Here is an 18,296-nt window from a genome sequence, read left to right on the forward strand (position 1 = left end):
CGCCGCAAACCGTCTGCAGGAGGCGGGAGTAGCGGGTCACTCATTCACTCATCCCGGGGTGGAAACCTGCCGACCGTAAACTTTCTCCTCCTTCGTCCAACCACTCCGACGAACAAGCGCACGGATATCGTCTGCAAAGCAATGCCGAGTACGTCCTTTCGGGGGTGGCTCTTAAAGGAACAGGCACGAGTGGCGAAAGAGCAGCGGCGGGGGGAGGAGGTGGTGTCAATTCGCGGCAACTACGGGAACTCGCTTCCCAAGGCAATTCCCCTCTCTCCGCTGTCCTGTTCTCCTAATCTTGGGCCAGGGCTCAGCCCCGCTTATTACAGAAAGGCGAAAGAACTGTGGAAGAACTGTAACTGCGAGGCTGGAGGGTCTTTCAGGCTGCCTTGTGCCTGGAATATCTAGACTAGAGCCCCCCCGCCCCAACCCCAATCTACCTGGCGTTAGCTACGGGCTCGCGTAAAGCGATCTCCAGCTGGTGTTTTTTTCTATAAATTCACCAGAACCACTATACAGCATTGGACAAAATTTGCAGCTGAAAAGATAGAACAATCTTGTAACAGGCCCTCGCTGTTACCGGTCCTGTTTTCAAGGGAGTTCCCCCCCTCCCTTTCCCCCTGGTGGGATTGCTAGGCTTTCCTATCTAACAGACACTGAGGAAGAAGCTACACTCTTCCTTTAATATGAAAGGAGGAAAAGTTACCTATCTAAACTTGAAGTGATTGGGGCGTGAGGGGGGAGCATTTATCCTGCTCCTGGATTTTGAAATTTTATTACTGGCACTTATCCCATGCTTAAAATAGAGAAGTCTCTGGAGTCTGGCTTGTTTTAACTATAGCCATCTATGCCTTGCTGCATTGTTCATGTTACTACTACAATGACTCAGCAGGTGATTAAAAAAAAAGTCTGAGGAGTAGTTTGGGAAAACACAGCATAATCTCCCCCCCTCCCCCAGCACTGAATTCAGCTGCTGTTGCCAATTAGGACTTCCTGAAGTTCAGCAGGATGGCTCAAACTTCCTTACAAGATCCTGGTGAGCTATAAACAGTGGTGCCATCAGGGAGAACTCACAGCTTTATCAGGAAATCTTCAAACCAGTAGGGCTGGTTTACCCGACTGATATAAGAGAGCACAAATCATCATCAAGAGACTTCCTCTAACATATGGTCAGAGTTAAAATCACTAATTGCATCATTGACCACAAACACCAGTGAGACACCAACAAATACTCATATGACATGTTGTGATCAAAGAACAAGTCAAATGCTGGAATTCTCAGGTTTCATGGCGGTCATCTTGTCTGTCCCTTTACAACAGCCCCATGTTTCGGTCTACAATAGTTACCATAACAATTTTAAGGCTCCAAGAGTTAATTTATTGTGATAAGCATATCACGAGCTGATCATCACATCTAATTATTGGGAGTACAGTATCGTTTTTTTTTTGTATAGTATAATGCATCAATTCTTGAACATTTTGAAATAACTTGGGTTGCATTCTGACTTGATTTGGGTGTTTGGGGCAAATACTGTACTGGTGGTAGTGTCTAGGCAACTGTCTGTGGCTGATCTCAAAAACTAAGGAAAGTTGAACTGGGTAACTACTTCTTGGACAGAAACATAGCAAAAATGCAAAGGCTGGAAACTGAAAAACATCCCAGAAGATGGCAGTAGGGAAACACCTTTATATTGTGGCCCAAAAACCTACACGGAACAGTCCATAGAATTATTGGGAATTGAGCTTGACTTGGAGACCGTAACAATATTCAATTTTCTCTTATTTCTCTGGACATAGCTTGCTTGAACATGTGGGGAATGAGAGCATAAGGTTTCATACAGTGTATGACATCCCAGCAGCTAGCTGCATCTGTACATGGTTTTCGGTCAGAACAGATATGATCTCTAGATTCAGGTAAGTCTTAATATTTGAACTCTGCTTAGAATCATCACTTGGTCTTCCAATCCAGTCAGTTATAAACAGTGACAACACACCTTAACACAATATTAACCTCTTAAAATTACTGAGGCAAAATAAAGCTACCTTCCATTTAATGTACCAAGTGAGTATTATGACTAGTACTAGGGTTCTAATGTTTCAGAGAAGAACTTGGATTGTACGGGGATTGTCCATTTTTCAAAATATGCACCTCGCATATCTGAACAAAATCAGATGCCCTGGAACCTCTTCCATGCATTCCTGAACGAAGGAATATAGAGTAGAAAGGCTATACAAAATGATCAGAACTAATTAATGGTTATTGCAATTTTAGTAATATTAGAAGTATTTAAAAAAAATATTTGACAGGCTTTTATCACATGGCCTCATTTAAGCCAGCAAGGTTTTGTCACACAAATTACATTTCTGTGAATGACCCACTAAGGAGGACATGTAAGGCAGGAAATTAGAGTAACAAAATTGATCTTGTTCTGTACATATTACTGTAGTAGTAATGATACCAAGAGTTGACCATTGGTCAGATATCAAATTTCTAATTATTCACAGAACATAGTAATTTGTACTTCAAATACTGTGAGCCAATAAACCATATATGGCACCCAAGAAGATAGGGGAAAGGCTTCAGGAAATACAGAAGCAGACCAAAATGAGCAAGGAAGCAAAAAGAAAAATGCATAGTGAGCGATTATCCAGAGAAAGAGGAACCTGACAAAGGAATTACTGGGTATGGAGGTTTAAGAGGAGGAAAGCATAGGGAATTAAGGCAAAGAAATGTTTAACCCAAATATGAAGAATACTCTAGAGCAGCCTTCAATCTATTGCTCCTAGATGTGCCTCCTGTCCTCCAATGAAGGCAGAGCACAATGGTGGCAGTCTGAAATAAAGAGGACAGCAAAAGAAAAATGCAAGGAAGCTGCTCAATAAGCAGAGTGGCTAAAATAAATGTAATAAACTAAGGTGTATCCTGAAAAGCAATGTCCCAAATAGAAGTGACTGCTAAAACGGAAGAAAATGCAATTTGGAGGGGGGGGGGGAGCTTGGTAAAACTCCTCGCCATCTCAGTGGTGTGTTGCTAATCCTTGATCTGGAAATTCTGCTATTTATTGCTTCCGCTGTCACCATAGCCTTGCAAGTAAAGGGAAGATGGGAGACTAAGAAGGCACATATGCTAAGCATTTCATATAATAATTTAAAATAATCAGATATATTATTGACTGCAAGTTTTGATTCTAGAAGTAGGACCATTTCCTCTTGTTTCATAAAAATGAAAGGTTATCAAACATGGAATTCTATGCATTTGGCTTGTTGGAAATGTTGCACAGACCTGACTGGTTAAGCAATTCTTTGTGAACAATCCACTAATTCCTTTTTAAGACATGCTACCACAGCATGATCATTCAAACCACAAACTCAGGAGTTTTTCTTTAAGTAAACAAATCAGCTTATTCAGTAATTTAAACATGATTACAAGTAACCACAAACGGAGCCTCACATTATGTTTGTATGACAGCCACACAAACTGTGACCAAGATAGTTGAAACTGAAGAAAGCTACCAAAAGCAGATGCTGGTTTCATGTTTTTTATTTAGTATTCCTGCTGCCTGGAACTCCTCGTGCCTGGTCGCCAGACAGCAGGAGAAAACTGCTCAAGAATGGGCCCAGCTCTTCCCTTTAGACCCACTGGGTTCAGTTTTTAAAAGAGCACACACCTCCGCTCCCTTTCTAGTATATATCTTTAAAGATATAAATAAAATAAATTAAACATGGGAAGAGGGGAGAGCAGCAGCTCATGATGAGGAAGGGGAAAAAAAGACAGGAATGAATATTATTCATCAAGCTGCAGCATGACTTCAGTCTTACTGCAAATATCAATGCATTGAGCTCCTGGATCCCACCCTCTCTATTGCCCAAATCCCCAAGAGGCCAAAACCCACGCAAAGACAGAAGCTGCAACAGCACACTTCTAGCAACCTCAAAAAAACCTGCAAGCTCATCTGAAAAAGAGAAACATCTTTGATTATTTTTTCATTCTTTTCTATTGGTTGTGGCTCCTTTTCTCTTACTCCCCTTCTCTGCTGTAGAAAACAATTCCTCCATGAAGGATAAAGCAGTTAAAAAAAATTACAAGAAATAATATTAAAGGACGGAACCAAGTAAACCACAGGAAATGTCTTCTCACTTCCAGCCTGACCCCAACAGGAAAGGGGACAAAGCATGGAACCCAACCCAACCCAAAATACAGTGGCAGCAAGGAGAATTAGGCTGGGTGGTGTGAGGCTTGAGCAAGGCTGAGGGACCCCTTGCTAGCAGGCTGGGATGCTACTTCTCTGTCAGAGAGAGCTGGAGGATTCGTTGCAGCTCCTCATCTTCTTCACGGCGTTGGCGCTCCCGTTCTTCCATCTCCCTAGACGACAGCTCCATGGCCAAACGCAGCTGCTCATCAAAACTAGGGTAAGGTGGAGGCAAAGCTGAGGAACCGCTTCCATTGGTGCTGAGCACTGGATTGCCCTCCGGAGTAGGCACATCGTTGCCACCTCCAGACTCCACAGGGACCAGGCCTGGCCCTGACTGAAGGAACATGCTTTCTTGGATGGCCCTGAGAAGGAAGAGGGGAGTTTGTTGCAATATGAGAAAGAAACATGAGTTGCTCTTCTGCTTGTTCAACAGGTATACTTCAGCCCATCTTACTTAAAGGCCTTCAAACGTATCTTTGCCCATATTCTCCTGTTAGCATTCTGATTGTCTGACCCAATCTCGAGTTTCTCCTTGCTCATACAACAATTACAAAAGTGCCTCTAACTGCCAGTACAAACAAAGCAATGGGTCAGCTTTTGATTCAAGCTGTTTGCACTGATTATACATTCTGTATGCTGACAACAGCCTTCCGAATTTACTACATTTCCTAGGTAATGATGGGGCAACATTTTTGTCCTTATAATAAACTCATGTTCACACAATGGATCACTGTCTGAGGACAGATACTCTTTACTACCCCCCATTACATAAAGCTTTCAATTGTGTGATTTTTTTTTAAACGTCCTACTATTTCCAAATCAGAATGTGATTTATTTAATCAAGTACTTAAAACACAGTAGTTAATGGGACATATCACATTCAATTGATTCTATTTATCACAGAATATTTGTTGTAACTTAAACGGTCATAGCAACATCTGGATATCCAGAGAGACAGCTGTGGACTGGGAAGCAGTTTATTATCTGCATTTGCTTATTGGCACCTACCATCTATTCAGATGCTAATGTTGAGACTGCAGCTGCTTTCTCAAACCTCTTGCTTTACAGATACGTTGCAATTACATTTTTCAGAATTCTTATCATAGGTGAAAGACAGGAGGCTGGGAAGACTGTACAGATAGTCCTCAACTTACAACAGTACACTGAGTCATCATTCAATGTTAGAACAGCATTGAAAACAGTGACTTATGGCTGTTTTTCACATTTACAACCATTGCAGCATCTCCTGATCGGGTGATCAAAATTCAGATGCTTGACTCATATTTATGACAGTTGCAGTGTCCTGGAATCATGTGATCACCTTTTGTGACCTTCTGACAAAAAATGTCAACAAGGAAGCCAGATTTATTTAACAATTATGTTAGTAACTTAACAACTGCAGCTATTATCAACTGTGGAAAGGTAGGTCATAAAATGGAGCAAAATTCACAACTGCCTCACTTAGCAACAGAAATTGTGGGTGGAATTGTGGTTGTTAGTCAAGGACTACCTACATAGGAGCAAAAGTGGGACTTGAATACTTTGTGTGCATTAACAATTTTCTACAAAGGCTTTTATAAAATATACTCTTTTCTTAAACTGCAGTAGTTTGCTGCTGAAGTAATTCCCAGAATAATTCCAGGGAGGAATAGCAAAAGATGATGGCTGTTGCTGCTATGAACTTTCATCAATCATTTAGAGATTACTGAACTACATGCAGTAATGATAGAGAAAGCCTATGGTTTCCTATTAAGTGCATTTAAAACTCAAAACAATTTGGAAGGCAGCAATAGATTTGTGATACTGCTGTGTAGAAGCTGCTGTGAAATGAATACTGGACACATCCTGGCTAGATATGTATTTTTTTGCCACAAGTAAAATGAACTAGCACAGCAACAGGACTTATGTAAATTAATACCTTTCATTAACGAACTATCTGTTTTGCATTCAATTTCACCATGTCAAATTTGCTGATGAATTACAAGTCAGTGATTTCATACTAAATTCTTTTAAATTGGCTTGCTGAAAAATGGTAAATTTGAGATCTGTTAGCTTAATGAGTAGACTATGCAGTGCATTAAACCATGGTTTGTTATGATTTACTGATATAATCGTGTCATTTGTAAATTAAGCTAAACACTAAACAAAACCAAAACTAATCAGTGGCCTATAAGAAGCATGCGGTTTATATTTGTTATTTTTGGAATATTTGTGTTTTATATGCTTTGAGTATATTGTGAAGTATTTTATTAATCTTTTTATAGTTTGTTTCAGCTACTTTAAGAATAGAGTGCACAATGGCTCAGTGGTTAAGAGCTGTGGTGACACAGTGGTTAGAATGCAGTACTGTAGCCTTCTATCCTTCCCAGGTCGGTAAAATGAGGACCCAGATTGTTGGGGGCAATATGCTGAACCACTTAGAGAGGACTGTGAAGTGGTATATAAGTCTAAGTGCTATTGCTATTAAAGATACTGAGATGAGTTTATCAGCTGGAGTGCTGACAGCCCACGTTCAAGACCTGAGTGCCATGCAACGGAGCCCTTCCTGCCCCAGTTCCTGCCCACCAAGCAGTTCAGAAGCTTGCAAATACAAGTAGATTAATAGGTACTGCTTAGGTAGGAAGGTAACAGCATTCCATGCACCTTCGGAGTATAGCTATGCTGGCCACATGACAAACAGAAAATATCTTTGGAAAACGCTGGCTCCCTTGGATAAACAGATGCCCTAGATTTGGATGCAACTGACAGGGAAATTTTTTACCTTGCTTTAAAAATATGCATATTGGTTAAAACCCATATAATTTTGATTATATTTTAATGTATTTTATTAATCTTGTTATAACATATGAGTAGTCCTGACTTACAGCAGTTTGTTTAGTGACCGTTCAAAGTTACAATGGCACTGAAAAAAGTGACTTAAGACCATTTTTCACGCTTACAACTACGGCAGCATCCCCATGGTCGTGTGATCAAAATTCAGACACTTGACAACTGACTCATATTTATGATGGTTGCAGTGTCCTGGGATCATGTGATCACCTTTTGCGACCTTCTGACAAGCAAGGTCAATGGGGAAGGCAGATTCACTTAACAACCATGTTATTAACTTAACAAATGCAATGATTTAACTACTGTGGCAAGAAAAGTAATAAAATGGGGCAAAATCACTTAACAAATGTTTCACTTAGCAACATAAATTTTGGGCTCAGTTGTGGTCGTAAGTTGAGGACTATCTGTATTTCATTAGCTGAGTTAAGAACATGCATGGGAGAAACCTATAGTACTCATGGATAAGAAACCACATTTGGGGGGGGGGGTTAGCACATGAAATTCTTAGCTTATCCACATGTATGTTGAATATACATGTAAATGAACCACACATTCAACAAATTAAAAACAATGCAAATCAGAAGTGGACATTCAGTCAATGGAGTCCTTTGCTGGTAACTACAACAGGCCCCACTGCCACCTCTTACTATATTTGCTTTTGATAAAATGATACAAATTTCTAAGGGTCAAATAAAGGGAACAGTTTCTAAGTTCATGATCAGTTCTTCAGTAAATAAACATAATTTTAAGAAGTGTTCCAGGGAAAAGCCAGCTGTTCTCCTATAGAATATGTCTATATTAACCACAAAAAAGATACAATAGAAGATTTCATGCTCAACAGGTAGGATGACATATCAGGATGACATCCTTGTTTAAATCTGCCAGAAATGGGAAGTAAAATACTAAAATAATAACAGATTCACACATTCCAATATGCTATATTATTATTTATTAATTTTGTTTGCCACCTATCTCATTGCAAGTTGGCTTAGTTGTGATTTTACGTGAATCCAGTCATTACTGTATAATGTGTGGTTTATAACCATAGAAGCCAGAAATGTTTCAAAACGACACAAATATTGATTTTAAAAACCTGAGGGTTTCTTGTTAAAAATACAAAACTTTTAAAGTTTTTTTCCCAAAGAAAAACAAAATAATGGTTTAAAATAGCAAAATTTCTTATCGCTTTTTCCTAACAGCATTTTTCCTCTTCCCATTAACCTTTTTCAATTGCTTTTCTATCTGCAAAATTTCAAGCCTATATTAGGTTAAATATAACCTAAAATGTTGGAAATGCAGCTTGATGGGGAAGCATTTATATAGTAAAAGAATGAACCTTTACTGTTTTCTTGGATCTAAATGTCAACCCACCCACAGCAGTTTCTTTAAAAAGAAAAAAAAATTCAAAAGACTATCAAAATTTGGTTATACATATGTGATTGTAAATAATATTTTCCTCATTTAAAATGTTTTATTTACATGCCATGAATTCAGGCTGTATTCGGCACAGAAAAAAAACAGTTCTATTGTCAGCAACTGCAGCATTGAGAAGGATAGAGTAATAAACAATTCAAATATATCCCTAGAATGTGGATAGAAACAGGTATTTTTTTCAAGAAGTAGTCTTTTTAAAGTATTTATATAACCTGACCATGACAGAGATAGCATGCCGCTTTCTCCTATTCATAGACTAAATGTATTTTTAAGGCAATCGCTCCTACCATATGTGTAATAACTAAAAAGAAAGTATGATTTTTATTTCAGGCCTAATCATTCTATCTGTAAACAAATGTATGAATTATTTAGGGAACAAATTTTCTTTTAAGAAAAAAGAAACAGTCACAATTCTACTGTCAATATCAGATTTCTCTTAAAACCAAACCAAACTACATAGTCATGCTAGTGGCATCCCAGAAGCCAGAAATGAGCTAATGAACAAAATCTCTAATAGCTGGGAAAGAAGTTTCCATGCCCTGCATAGTTCTTAACCCTTTCCATAACTAGCAGAAGAAACCAGATAAATATATGCAATTTTTTTTTGCTTTAAACTACATAACTATGAAGGAAAGGTGGAGAACTTAAACTAGGAGGATAGCATGCAATTGTCTTAATTCATGCAGTTCCTGGCACCTTCTCACAACCAACTTCTGTTCTTCTAGTAGCAGCCACTGCTTCCATCCCAATAAAAAAGAAACAGAGTCTGGCAGAATAGCTTGATATGTATGTAAATGATGATATGCATTTTACACAAATACTTACCTTTCCAATTGTAATTCCTCATCATAGGTTGGTGGATTGGATCCTGGTCGGGTGTTGGTCAGAGCTTCCCAGATGGTAACCTAATAAAACATATGGAATGAAGCAATAAAACTAAAAAACAGTGTCGGTATCATCCAGTAGTAGACAGCAATTGGAAACTTGTGGGGTAATTAATTATTTAGCTAATTGATCCTGTGACTTGTTGAATAGACTGAGATCATGTTTAGCTTTAGGTCCCCCTATCCGTGATCCCTATTAAGCATTAAAAAGCACCAGTAAGACTAAGTTTAAGCTTCCAGTGCTATATCTAAACTTGTCAACAAAGAACAATCTCAAGTAAGTGAAAACATCTGGGGGTTTATTTGTTATGTTGTCCTCCTACTTTTGTCTCATACTACACAACCTTCTTAGACCAAGACCCTGTTTTGAAGAAGCAGTTAGACATGCTTCTCTGCTAAATGAATATAAAGACTTTCCCACCACAGTCCAGTTGCTGCCCTCCCAGTCACCTGATCTGTTTCTGTGCCAGCATCCAAGAGACTCTGTTGAATGGCAAATTGGAGTAGGTCATCGTCCTCATCTCTCATGGGCTCTGTACGTCCTGCACCCAGCATTGTGTAGCCTTGGGGCACTTCAAATACAGATGGATCCACTTCACAAGGGAAAGGGTAGACTAGAGCAAGGAGAATAACAAAAGAGCCATGGTAGTGAGTGGTTATAATGCAGTACTACAGGCTACTTCTGCTGACTGCAATTTGGCAGTTCGAATCTCACCAGGCTCAAGATTGACTCAGTCTTCCATCCTTCTGAGGTCGGTAAAATGAGAACCCAGATTGTTGTGGGCAATATACTGACTTTGTAAACTGCTTAGAGGAGGCTCTAAAAGCAGTGTGAAGTGATATATAAGTCTAAGTGCTATTGCTATAATAGTAATCACAACAGGGATTGGGAAAATAACAATTGCTATTCTAAATAAACTGAAGGCACATCTAGACAGCATCCTGTTTTGACCATCATCAGTTAGAAGCCACAGGGAGACCTACAAATAGGATGTAAGTACAATGTCTTTCTCTCTTTACTGACTGGAAAGAAAGGCATATTAATATAGAGTCACTGTGACTAGTACCATATCCACAATTACGATAAGTTGTCTATATTGTGTTGACATCGTCTAAAATTTTGCTCAAATATCGTAAGAGTTTGAATGGATTTAACTATGTCCTATGTTAATTAAACAGCCAAACACCTAATCTCTGTTTTACTTCCCCATAGCAACAATGAGGTTATTTTTTGATCAAACTATATACTTTCTAGAATTAAAGCAAATACACTAAATCTTCCCAGGTGAACGAAGACATAACAGGTTGATAAAAGGCTGGCATAATTCAATTTTCTCAGGACAATAGAGAGGGAAAGTACAAGACTAAATTAGTGTGATCTATTATTATGCAGAGTAATAACAACAGCAAAATCTAAAATGAAAACAACAACTGGAAATTATTTTACTAGTTTCATGCATCAGTTCTGGATAGGCAAAATAAGAGCTTCACATTGCATAGATTGTGAAAAGTTTGGGCAAATTTTGTGCAGAATCTTTCTAGATAGCATTTTCTGAGGTGAAAGGGAGAGAATCAAGTGTGAATTAAATATTTACGGTTGCTGCTGTTAGGGCCAGTATGGCTCTCTGCTAGGAATTCTCCCTAAAGGTAAGTGGATGAAGGAGAGGGGTTATGGACAAGAGCAACACACTTAAGAGTCATTCTTTTAACTAGTCTTTTCCAGGACAAGCAATCTTTCAGCAGCTATTCCATGATAAATATATTTTTGATAGTTTTGGGAAGTAACAGTGATGTAATGTTACCACACAAGTGGACAAGGCATAGATTTTCAGGAGGTTCCTTTGGGATTTGGATTGTATTTTAGACAAATAAAGGTTTTTTGAAAGTTTAAACTTTTTTTTAAAAAAAACAGGAACATTCACACTTTTGTTTGATGAAAAATATTGGCATAATTTCTGAGGTGTTATGGAAGTTACAGAAGCAGGGCTTAGGGCCTGGCTGCAGTTTATGGGATGCAGATTGCATAACCTGTTTTATTCTTTCCTCTATTATTTCTTCAAATAATTCAGTATGGACATTATCTCTTCCACCTCCAAAAGCTTCTTTCCTTTCTCTTTATCCAGTTTTACCATCGTTTAGAAGCATATAATTTTGACAAGAGCTGTGCCTCTCTTTGGCCTTTGATCTTACCTTTAGTATTGCTGGCTGCCTCTGCCCCAGCACTTGGTTCCTCGCTGCTGCCAGGGGATTGGGGAGGAGTACAGATCCGCACTGAGCTTAGTGGCTCATCACAGCCACACAAATTACTGAAAGTGATCCGGGCATTGAGCACGTGGAAGAGAGGGATCTCTGAAAATGACAGGGAAAACTTACAGAAAAGGGAAAGAAAAGAATGAAAGGATGGGAACTATTTATTTTCAGGTCTCTTGCTGTTTTCATACAGAACCCATCAAAACATTATTAATAAGAATATAGTGATATATTGGACTGGACCAAAAGCCATCTAGAGTAGCCAATATTCTACTCCTACAATGATTAACTAAATGCTTCTATAGATCAGGTATGCAATAGTCCCCTCAGTTTCTCAGTACCTGATCTTCAGAAATAAATATCAGCAACCATTGATCTACTGTTACACCCAACTCTGCCATACATCATTCCTGCCATACTCCTGTTGCTACCAGCTCCCTCTACCGCACTTTGTCTTCTAGTTCCACATTACAATGGCTAGCACCATCACTTGCCACTCCATTTTCAGCCAGTCTGTTTTGCATCTCTCTCACCGATTTTAACTGGGAAGCCAGGAGGTAACTTGAGGGTGATGAAATCACGTAGCTTGGCAAAATGAGCATTGCTGATTGCCATCAGATCAATGATAGGTGTCACCTGCTCCACCAGGGAGAGGGGATGGTCCTCACAGAGCCACAGAGTGGCCTTGAACCTAGCAAATAAGGAACAAGTCAGTTTCTAGAACTTCAGTTTCCTCCATCTTACCACACTAAAAAGACTAGCCGTCATACTCACCCTTAAGGATTTTCATTCTCACCCCCAAAAAGCATCAATGCTAGCCTTCATGTCTTGCGTCTCCCATTGTATATCAATGCTGCACTATCTTTCCCATCTGCACTCACCTCTGAACTTTGCTTGACATCTCAATAGGGCGGCCAATATTACGGGACTCCAAGTTGAAGTTTGGGTCAAAGTATTCCTCAGGGGTAATAGATGTTGGGTTTGTGGGACTGGCTGACTGCAGCACGGGGGCCTGAAAAATGGGGAGCAGGATCTACTCTAAGCAAAGGATTCTAGCAATAATTGTAAATGCCATATAAATACCAATTCTCACTCCCCACCAGTCCCACCAAAGTGGTCCAGCATAAGTTTCTTGTTGCTACCCTCCCTCCCCTTCAGTTCCTCATGCAGATACCTCAGCTAGCACCCTTTTCCTTTTGCAGGGAAGGAACCTTGCTACATACCCCATTCTGGGCAGCATGCTGCTGGGCAATTCCTAGGAAGGACTGGAATGGAGTCTTGGAGCCTGTATAGTGAGGAAAGGACATCCAGAAGAGTAAGTCCTATGTTTCTTCTCAAAGAAGCACTTCAGTTACAATTACCTATTTTTATCAGATGCTTATAATGTTTCTTTAAATCATTTCTGCCCTATCTGTTTGTTACAGCGTTCAAGGTGGCATGCAGTATAGAACTTGTTGTTTTGATATTAAAATAAACATCCTGATGTTTGCAAATAAAACAGTTTTTAGCAGTAGCAGCCCTTGAAAGAGAACAAAATACTACAGAAAATGTCTCTTTTGTTTCTACGAAAATGAGCATCTTCTTAAGTGAACACTTTTTAACATTACAGTGCAAGTGTGAACTGAAAATGAAATGTGAACTGAGGCTCCTTCAACCTCCAAATATTAGCCTGGCCCCCAGCCACCCTTTCTTTAGAACCTTAGCAGCAGCAGAGTCCTGTGGAAAGAAACAAAACTAAAAAAGGTTTTCATTGGCCTGCCTGCTCTCCAGCTAAGTTGTCTCCTCATGCAAATCTTAAAACTATTCCATTATGTGGAACAACTATTTGCCTTAATTTGTATTTCCCTCTTTAAAAAGAGATGAGATATATACACATAAACAACAACAACAATTGCATAGTACATTGAAACTTGGTGTCTTTTCTTCATTGCTGCAGAAATATCATGGGAAAAGCTTCATTTCACAAAATGCTTATGTACATCCCAGTAATGTATCTGATTGTAATTTGCCCTTTTCTTTTACTGAAACCCTTACTACTACAGAATATAAGAGCAGACATTCACTACTCACTTATTTTTTTTAAAAAAAACTAAAAATAAATTTAGAAGCTTCCCAAGAGACCCAAAATAATTCTGAGCTGCTTATACTTAAAATAAAGAAGAACTTAAGCATCTGGATAGATTAAGTAACAACCAATCACCCAGGACTCTTCCAACATCCTATCCCCAGAAGAATAGCCAGGTTTTTAACAACTTGTGGAATGACATCAGGGAGGGAGGTAAACAAATCACTGGGGAGGTATAATTCCAGAAAGCAGACACTGCAATAGAGAAGTCAATGCCTCTGACAGATGGCATTGCTTGATCAAGGGTTCATGAAGTACATCAGATCTTACCAGATGTTACCAGATGAGCAAAACAATAAGTGGTCTTCATAAAATATGGACCTATGCCTTAAAGGCTTTTTAGGTGACCAATAATCAATACTGCTCATGAAGCAGTAGTATCACCTGGACATTTCAAAGTATGCCCAACAACTGTCCAAGAGACCATTTGTAGAGTGCTATTCAAAGGCAGCCCCAGTAGGGTACATGGCAATTGCTCAATATTTACCTGGCCTTCCTAATTATACTCTTTCTTTACAGCCACAAGCATGTCAAAAGAATTTGTCCCATACTGCCCACTCCTAATAGTGGGCAAGACTATTTATCTACCTCACCTTTCTTCCAAGAAGCTAAATGTCCTTGCCCATTTATTTTACACTAATAAGAACCTGGTTGCAAGGACTGCTAAGATAGGGAATAGACCAAGTGAGTGCAGGAAAGTAAATACTGTACATAATTGTGGATGAATCTATCTGCAGATTAGTCAACCCTAGAAATTTCAATCAGAATACTATGAAAAATGTGCCACCCGCAGATATGCTATCCCTCAATTTTTAAAATGCAACGACAGGCAGGAAACTACAAATTGTTATGTCGCCTTTTATAAAACCATGTGATTTTAAGGCTGTTTTTAAAAACTCTGAGCTCTGGTCTGCAAAGAAGACAAAGCTAATTTTTTGGGTATATTTTGGAACGTAAAATTCTCAGCTTATACATGAATATATATTGTATACTTTCTTCAGAGCTGATTGGTATTTTCCCTAGAAAAGAATGATGATGTGTGCAAATTACTTGTCTCCTTTTACTGGTATAATCACTGGTATTCTGGAAGTCCAGCAACAAGAAAGCAGAAGCTTCCACAATTGCAAGAATGGATCTGTTTTTTTTTTACATAGAAAATTTTTATTTTCCATTTTCATAGCATATAATCACATGTATACTATTACCGTACATAGTCAATATCATGTTGTATTATTAAGTAATTACATCAATTCATCTTACCATCAACTACCAAAAAAAAACCCACCAGTTATTTGTTTTTTTCAACATGCATTCAATGCAAATATAGTTTTTGTCTCATTAAAAAGTATTTTTAAAAAACTTTTAATAGTGCAAACCTGTATTATCTAAATGTGTAAGAGTAAGGCATATTGATAAATTGAATGCATTGTCAGTGTAGAATCCTATTTTTAATTACCTGACAGTAAATCCCACCAAATTTATTATTTAAAAATGCCTGGAATATTAGCTTATGTTTCATTTTAATCTTTACACAATAGTTTGATTGTTATTTTGATACTGTATTGATTTATTTACTACTTCTGTGAGATTGCCAGGAGTGAAAAGTACCACAGAAATTTAATAAATAAATGAACAAAGGAAAAATCAAGAATCACCTTGGAGGCCTCTCTGTGCATTTTATGAAAGACTTCAAAATCTATATTTTGTTTAAAAGATGCTACATCTAGATTTCTGATAGGTTTCTTATTATTCCAAAACCACAAAGACCAGCACCTGTAATCTTGTTATTCAAAAATCTTTTTTCCTATGATGTTTTCTAGTTTTCCCCTCTCCTTGTTTACAAACTATTTTATCACAAGTAATAGAGCTATAAAGTCCATCAGGTTAGTCATTATCTCTCAGTTCAACTTATATCACAGGGGTGGAGAGATATAACTCTGGACATAGCAGTGATTTATTCAGTGTGTTCAATTTATGGGAAAGATATATACATAATAAGTAAGTAAATGAAATATAAATATTCCATGTTGAATCTGCTGAGGACAAGACAACTGAGGTCAAAGAACAACTACTGCAGAGAGAGAACTCTGGAACTATCATGAGGACAAATTATTTACAGCATAATAGACTGGTTAAGTCAACATAGGTTCAAAACTGGAAGTAGTACATGTGTGCTATACCTTTGTTGCGTGTTTTGTCCTGGTCAGACAGGTGCTCGGTACGTGTTTTGGTGATAAGCTCCACATTGCTGGCACTGTAAACCTGGAGAAGCACAAACCCACTTATATTATAAACACTGCTGATTAGAAATACAGAAGATAAGCTAAATCTTGACATTTATGTTGCACAATTATACAAAGAAGACAGAGAATTGTACCTTGGCTTCGTAACCACTGATTACTTCCATTTTCTCCGAGCGCCAGCCCCAGATGCCAGACTTGTTCCTGAATAGAAAGATATTCCTGAGTCGAATATGACAATGGCCCAAATTTGCACATAGAATGGGTTCCTATTTCAGTCTAAATTCTCCAACTCTGTGGTGCTGAAATGATAAATTATTTTGTGTGATCTCCCTACAAGAAATAAAGTTGTCATACTATGTTCTGGCAGGATTCCCACTGTCAAACATACCTCCTCTTTTATCTGGAGAAGCTGGTGGTCAGCTTAATTAGGGCATTTGGTTAGTACTCCAGCTATTTGTTTGCAATCCCAGAGTTGCACATCAAAAAGTGAATCACTGTCAGAACTCACAGGCCAGTCATCTGGGGTTCTGGATACAATTGTGCACACAAAGCCAGAGCTCTATCAAACCATGTTCTTGCTCTCTCTTTGGTACATACTTATCACAGCTGAACTGTTACCAGGATCTTTGTCACTATTTGACAGTTTTATTCATGAGGTTACAAAAAAAACTTTATTTATTTGAACTGCACTTCTTTTCCTGTTTCCTGTTTCTGGTGCCTATCTGTGTCCAGAATCTCTGGAGGATCTATGCTACCAGAACTTCTCTGGCATTATTTTTCATGACATTTGTATAGGGATAGCCTTCCTTCGCAGAAGGGAATGTACTGCTTGTCTCTTGGCCAAGTTTTCCAGAACTGCTGAGACATCACTGCTGCTGCATCTCAGCTCTGCCTACTTTTCTCAAAGTTCTCTCTCACACCCTGAACAATGGTTGTGCAGTGCAAGGAAATTCCAAGTGACACTGGCTTTCTCTTCCACCCTGTTGTTCCCCCTTCTCAATCCAGACAGGATGGATGCATGGAAGCTGCTGGACAGCAGGGCGAATAGTAAAGGCCAGGCTAGAAAACATGTTCAGTAAGGATGCCTTGTAGATGGCCAATGAAGACACAGAGGTGCCCCTGGAGCAGGGAGATGTAGAAGTAGTAAATCCTGAGGTCACCCTTGATAGCATGAGTTCTATCAGTTATACAATTTTGGTTGTACAAGTCTGGATTACAAACACACAGCTGGATCACTGCCAGTCCATGCATTACTCTGCTTGGATAAGCAGACAGTCAATTCATAACACCAGGATGAGACCAAGTAACTCAGAAATGATGTGACCCCTAGTTTGAGAATACCTCACCTAAAAAATTAATTACATTAAATGCTGTTAATCCACAAATAGATGGGGGAACCCGCCTATACCTCTACCTTTAAAAAGCCTTAACCAAGGAGACTAAGTGGTGTTTCCAGAGCAAGTATTTTCTTGTGTAAGGAAACCTGATCTTCCAGTACTCAGACTAAAGAAGGGTGTTGAACTGTATTTTGTCGTAATAAACTTCAACCCATTTCCAATGTAAGGCTTCCTGCAAAAACTACCATCATTTTCAGAGTATAAGACGCACTGGAGTATAAGACACACCAAGATTTTGAAGAGGTAAATTTTTTTAAAAAAGTTTTTGCACTCTGCAGACCTCCCAAGTCCTCTGCATGCCACATTTTTGTGAAAAATGGGGCATGCAGAGAGTTTCAGAGGCCTGCAAAGTGCTCCTGAAGGCCGGGAGGAGGGGGGCAAAAATGAGCAAAAAATGTCCCGTTTTTGCTAAAATGGGCCTGTTTTTTGCAAAAAAAGGGCAAGCATAGCCTTTAGGAGGCTTGCAGAGTACTCCTGGGGGAGGGGGGGAATGAGCAAAAAACAGCCCTTTTTTTGCCCCCCAAAAGGCATGCATAGCCTTTAGAGTGCTTCGGGGGGCTGGGGTGGGGGGCAAAAATGAGCAAAAACCAGCCCATTTTTTGCTTGTTTTTGTCTTCCCCAGCCACCAGGAGCACTTTGGAGGCCTCCCAAACCCTCTGCATGTCCATTTTTGTGAAGGGGGCTGGTTTTCAGGAGGCCAAAAATGCTGTATTCAGTGTATAAGATGCACCCAGATTTTCATCCGCTTTTTGGGAGGAAAGAGGTGTGTCTTATACTCCAAAAAATATGGTATTTAGTGCTGAAAGAGTCAGCAAGACCTTCTTTCCAACTTGGGTCTCACTTCAATTTTGACCTCCTCGGGTCCCTCTTATGGTATAAGAACATCAAGCAGGATCAAAACAAAACCTTCTGTATTCTCTCCTGCTTTTGCTCCCCAACAA

The 18,296-nt window shown here is 39.1% G+C and overlaps 1 protein-coding gene and 1 long non-coding RNA gene across 2 annotated transcripts in view; one reads left to right on the plus strand and one right to left on the minus strand.

The window, feature by feature from the left end:
- Positions 1-7: 7 nt before the first annotated feature.
- Positions 8-15,406, plus strand: LOC148049442 (uncharacterized). The gene is made up of 4 exons (XR_015696489.1): positions 8-148; positions 1,798-1,914; positions 12,793-12,905; positions 14,717-15,406. It is a non-coding gene; the product is annotated as an uncharacterized LOC148049442 (long non-coding RNA).
- Positions 3,526-18,296, minus strand: part of ANKRD13D (ankyrin repeat domain 13D) — a 25,589-nt gene continuing 10,818 nt past the window's right edge. Inside the window, exons 7-15 of the mRNA XM_087713902.1 lie at positions 16,093-16,159; positions 15,896-15,977; positions 12,814-12,875; positions 12,472-12,602; positions 12,124-12,281; positions 11,531-11,689; positions 9,791-9,954; positions 9,282-9,361; positions 3,526-4,555 (exon numbers count right to left, since the gene is read on the minus strand). Of these exons, the coding sequence (XP_087570028.1) occupies positions 4,279-4,555; positions 9,282-9,361; positions 9,791-9,954; positions 11,531-11,689; positions 12,124-12,281; positions 12,472-12,602; positions 12,814-12,875; positions 15,896-15,977; positions 16,093-16,159 (1,180 nt within the window). The 3' untranslated portion in view covers positions 3,526-4,278. The remainder of the gene's footprint in view (positions 4,556-9,281; positions 9,362-9,790; positions 9,955-11,530; positions 11,690-12,123; positions 12,282-12,471; positions 12,603-12,813; positions 12,876-15,895; positions 15,978-16,092; positions 16,160-18,296) is intronic.

Source organism: Thamnophis sirtalis, unplaced genomic scaffold, assembly GCF_051295495.1.
Source record: "Thamnophis sirtalis isolate CommonGarterSnake01/CBP01778 unplaced genomic scaffold, rThaSir2_p1.2 scaffold_1, whole genome shotgun sequence".
In the NCBI taxonomy this organism is placed as follows: Eukaryota; Metazoa; Chordata; class Lepidosauria; order Squamata; family Natricidae; genus Thamnophis; species Thamnophis sirtalis.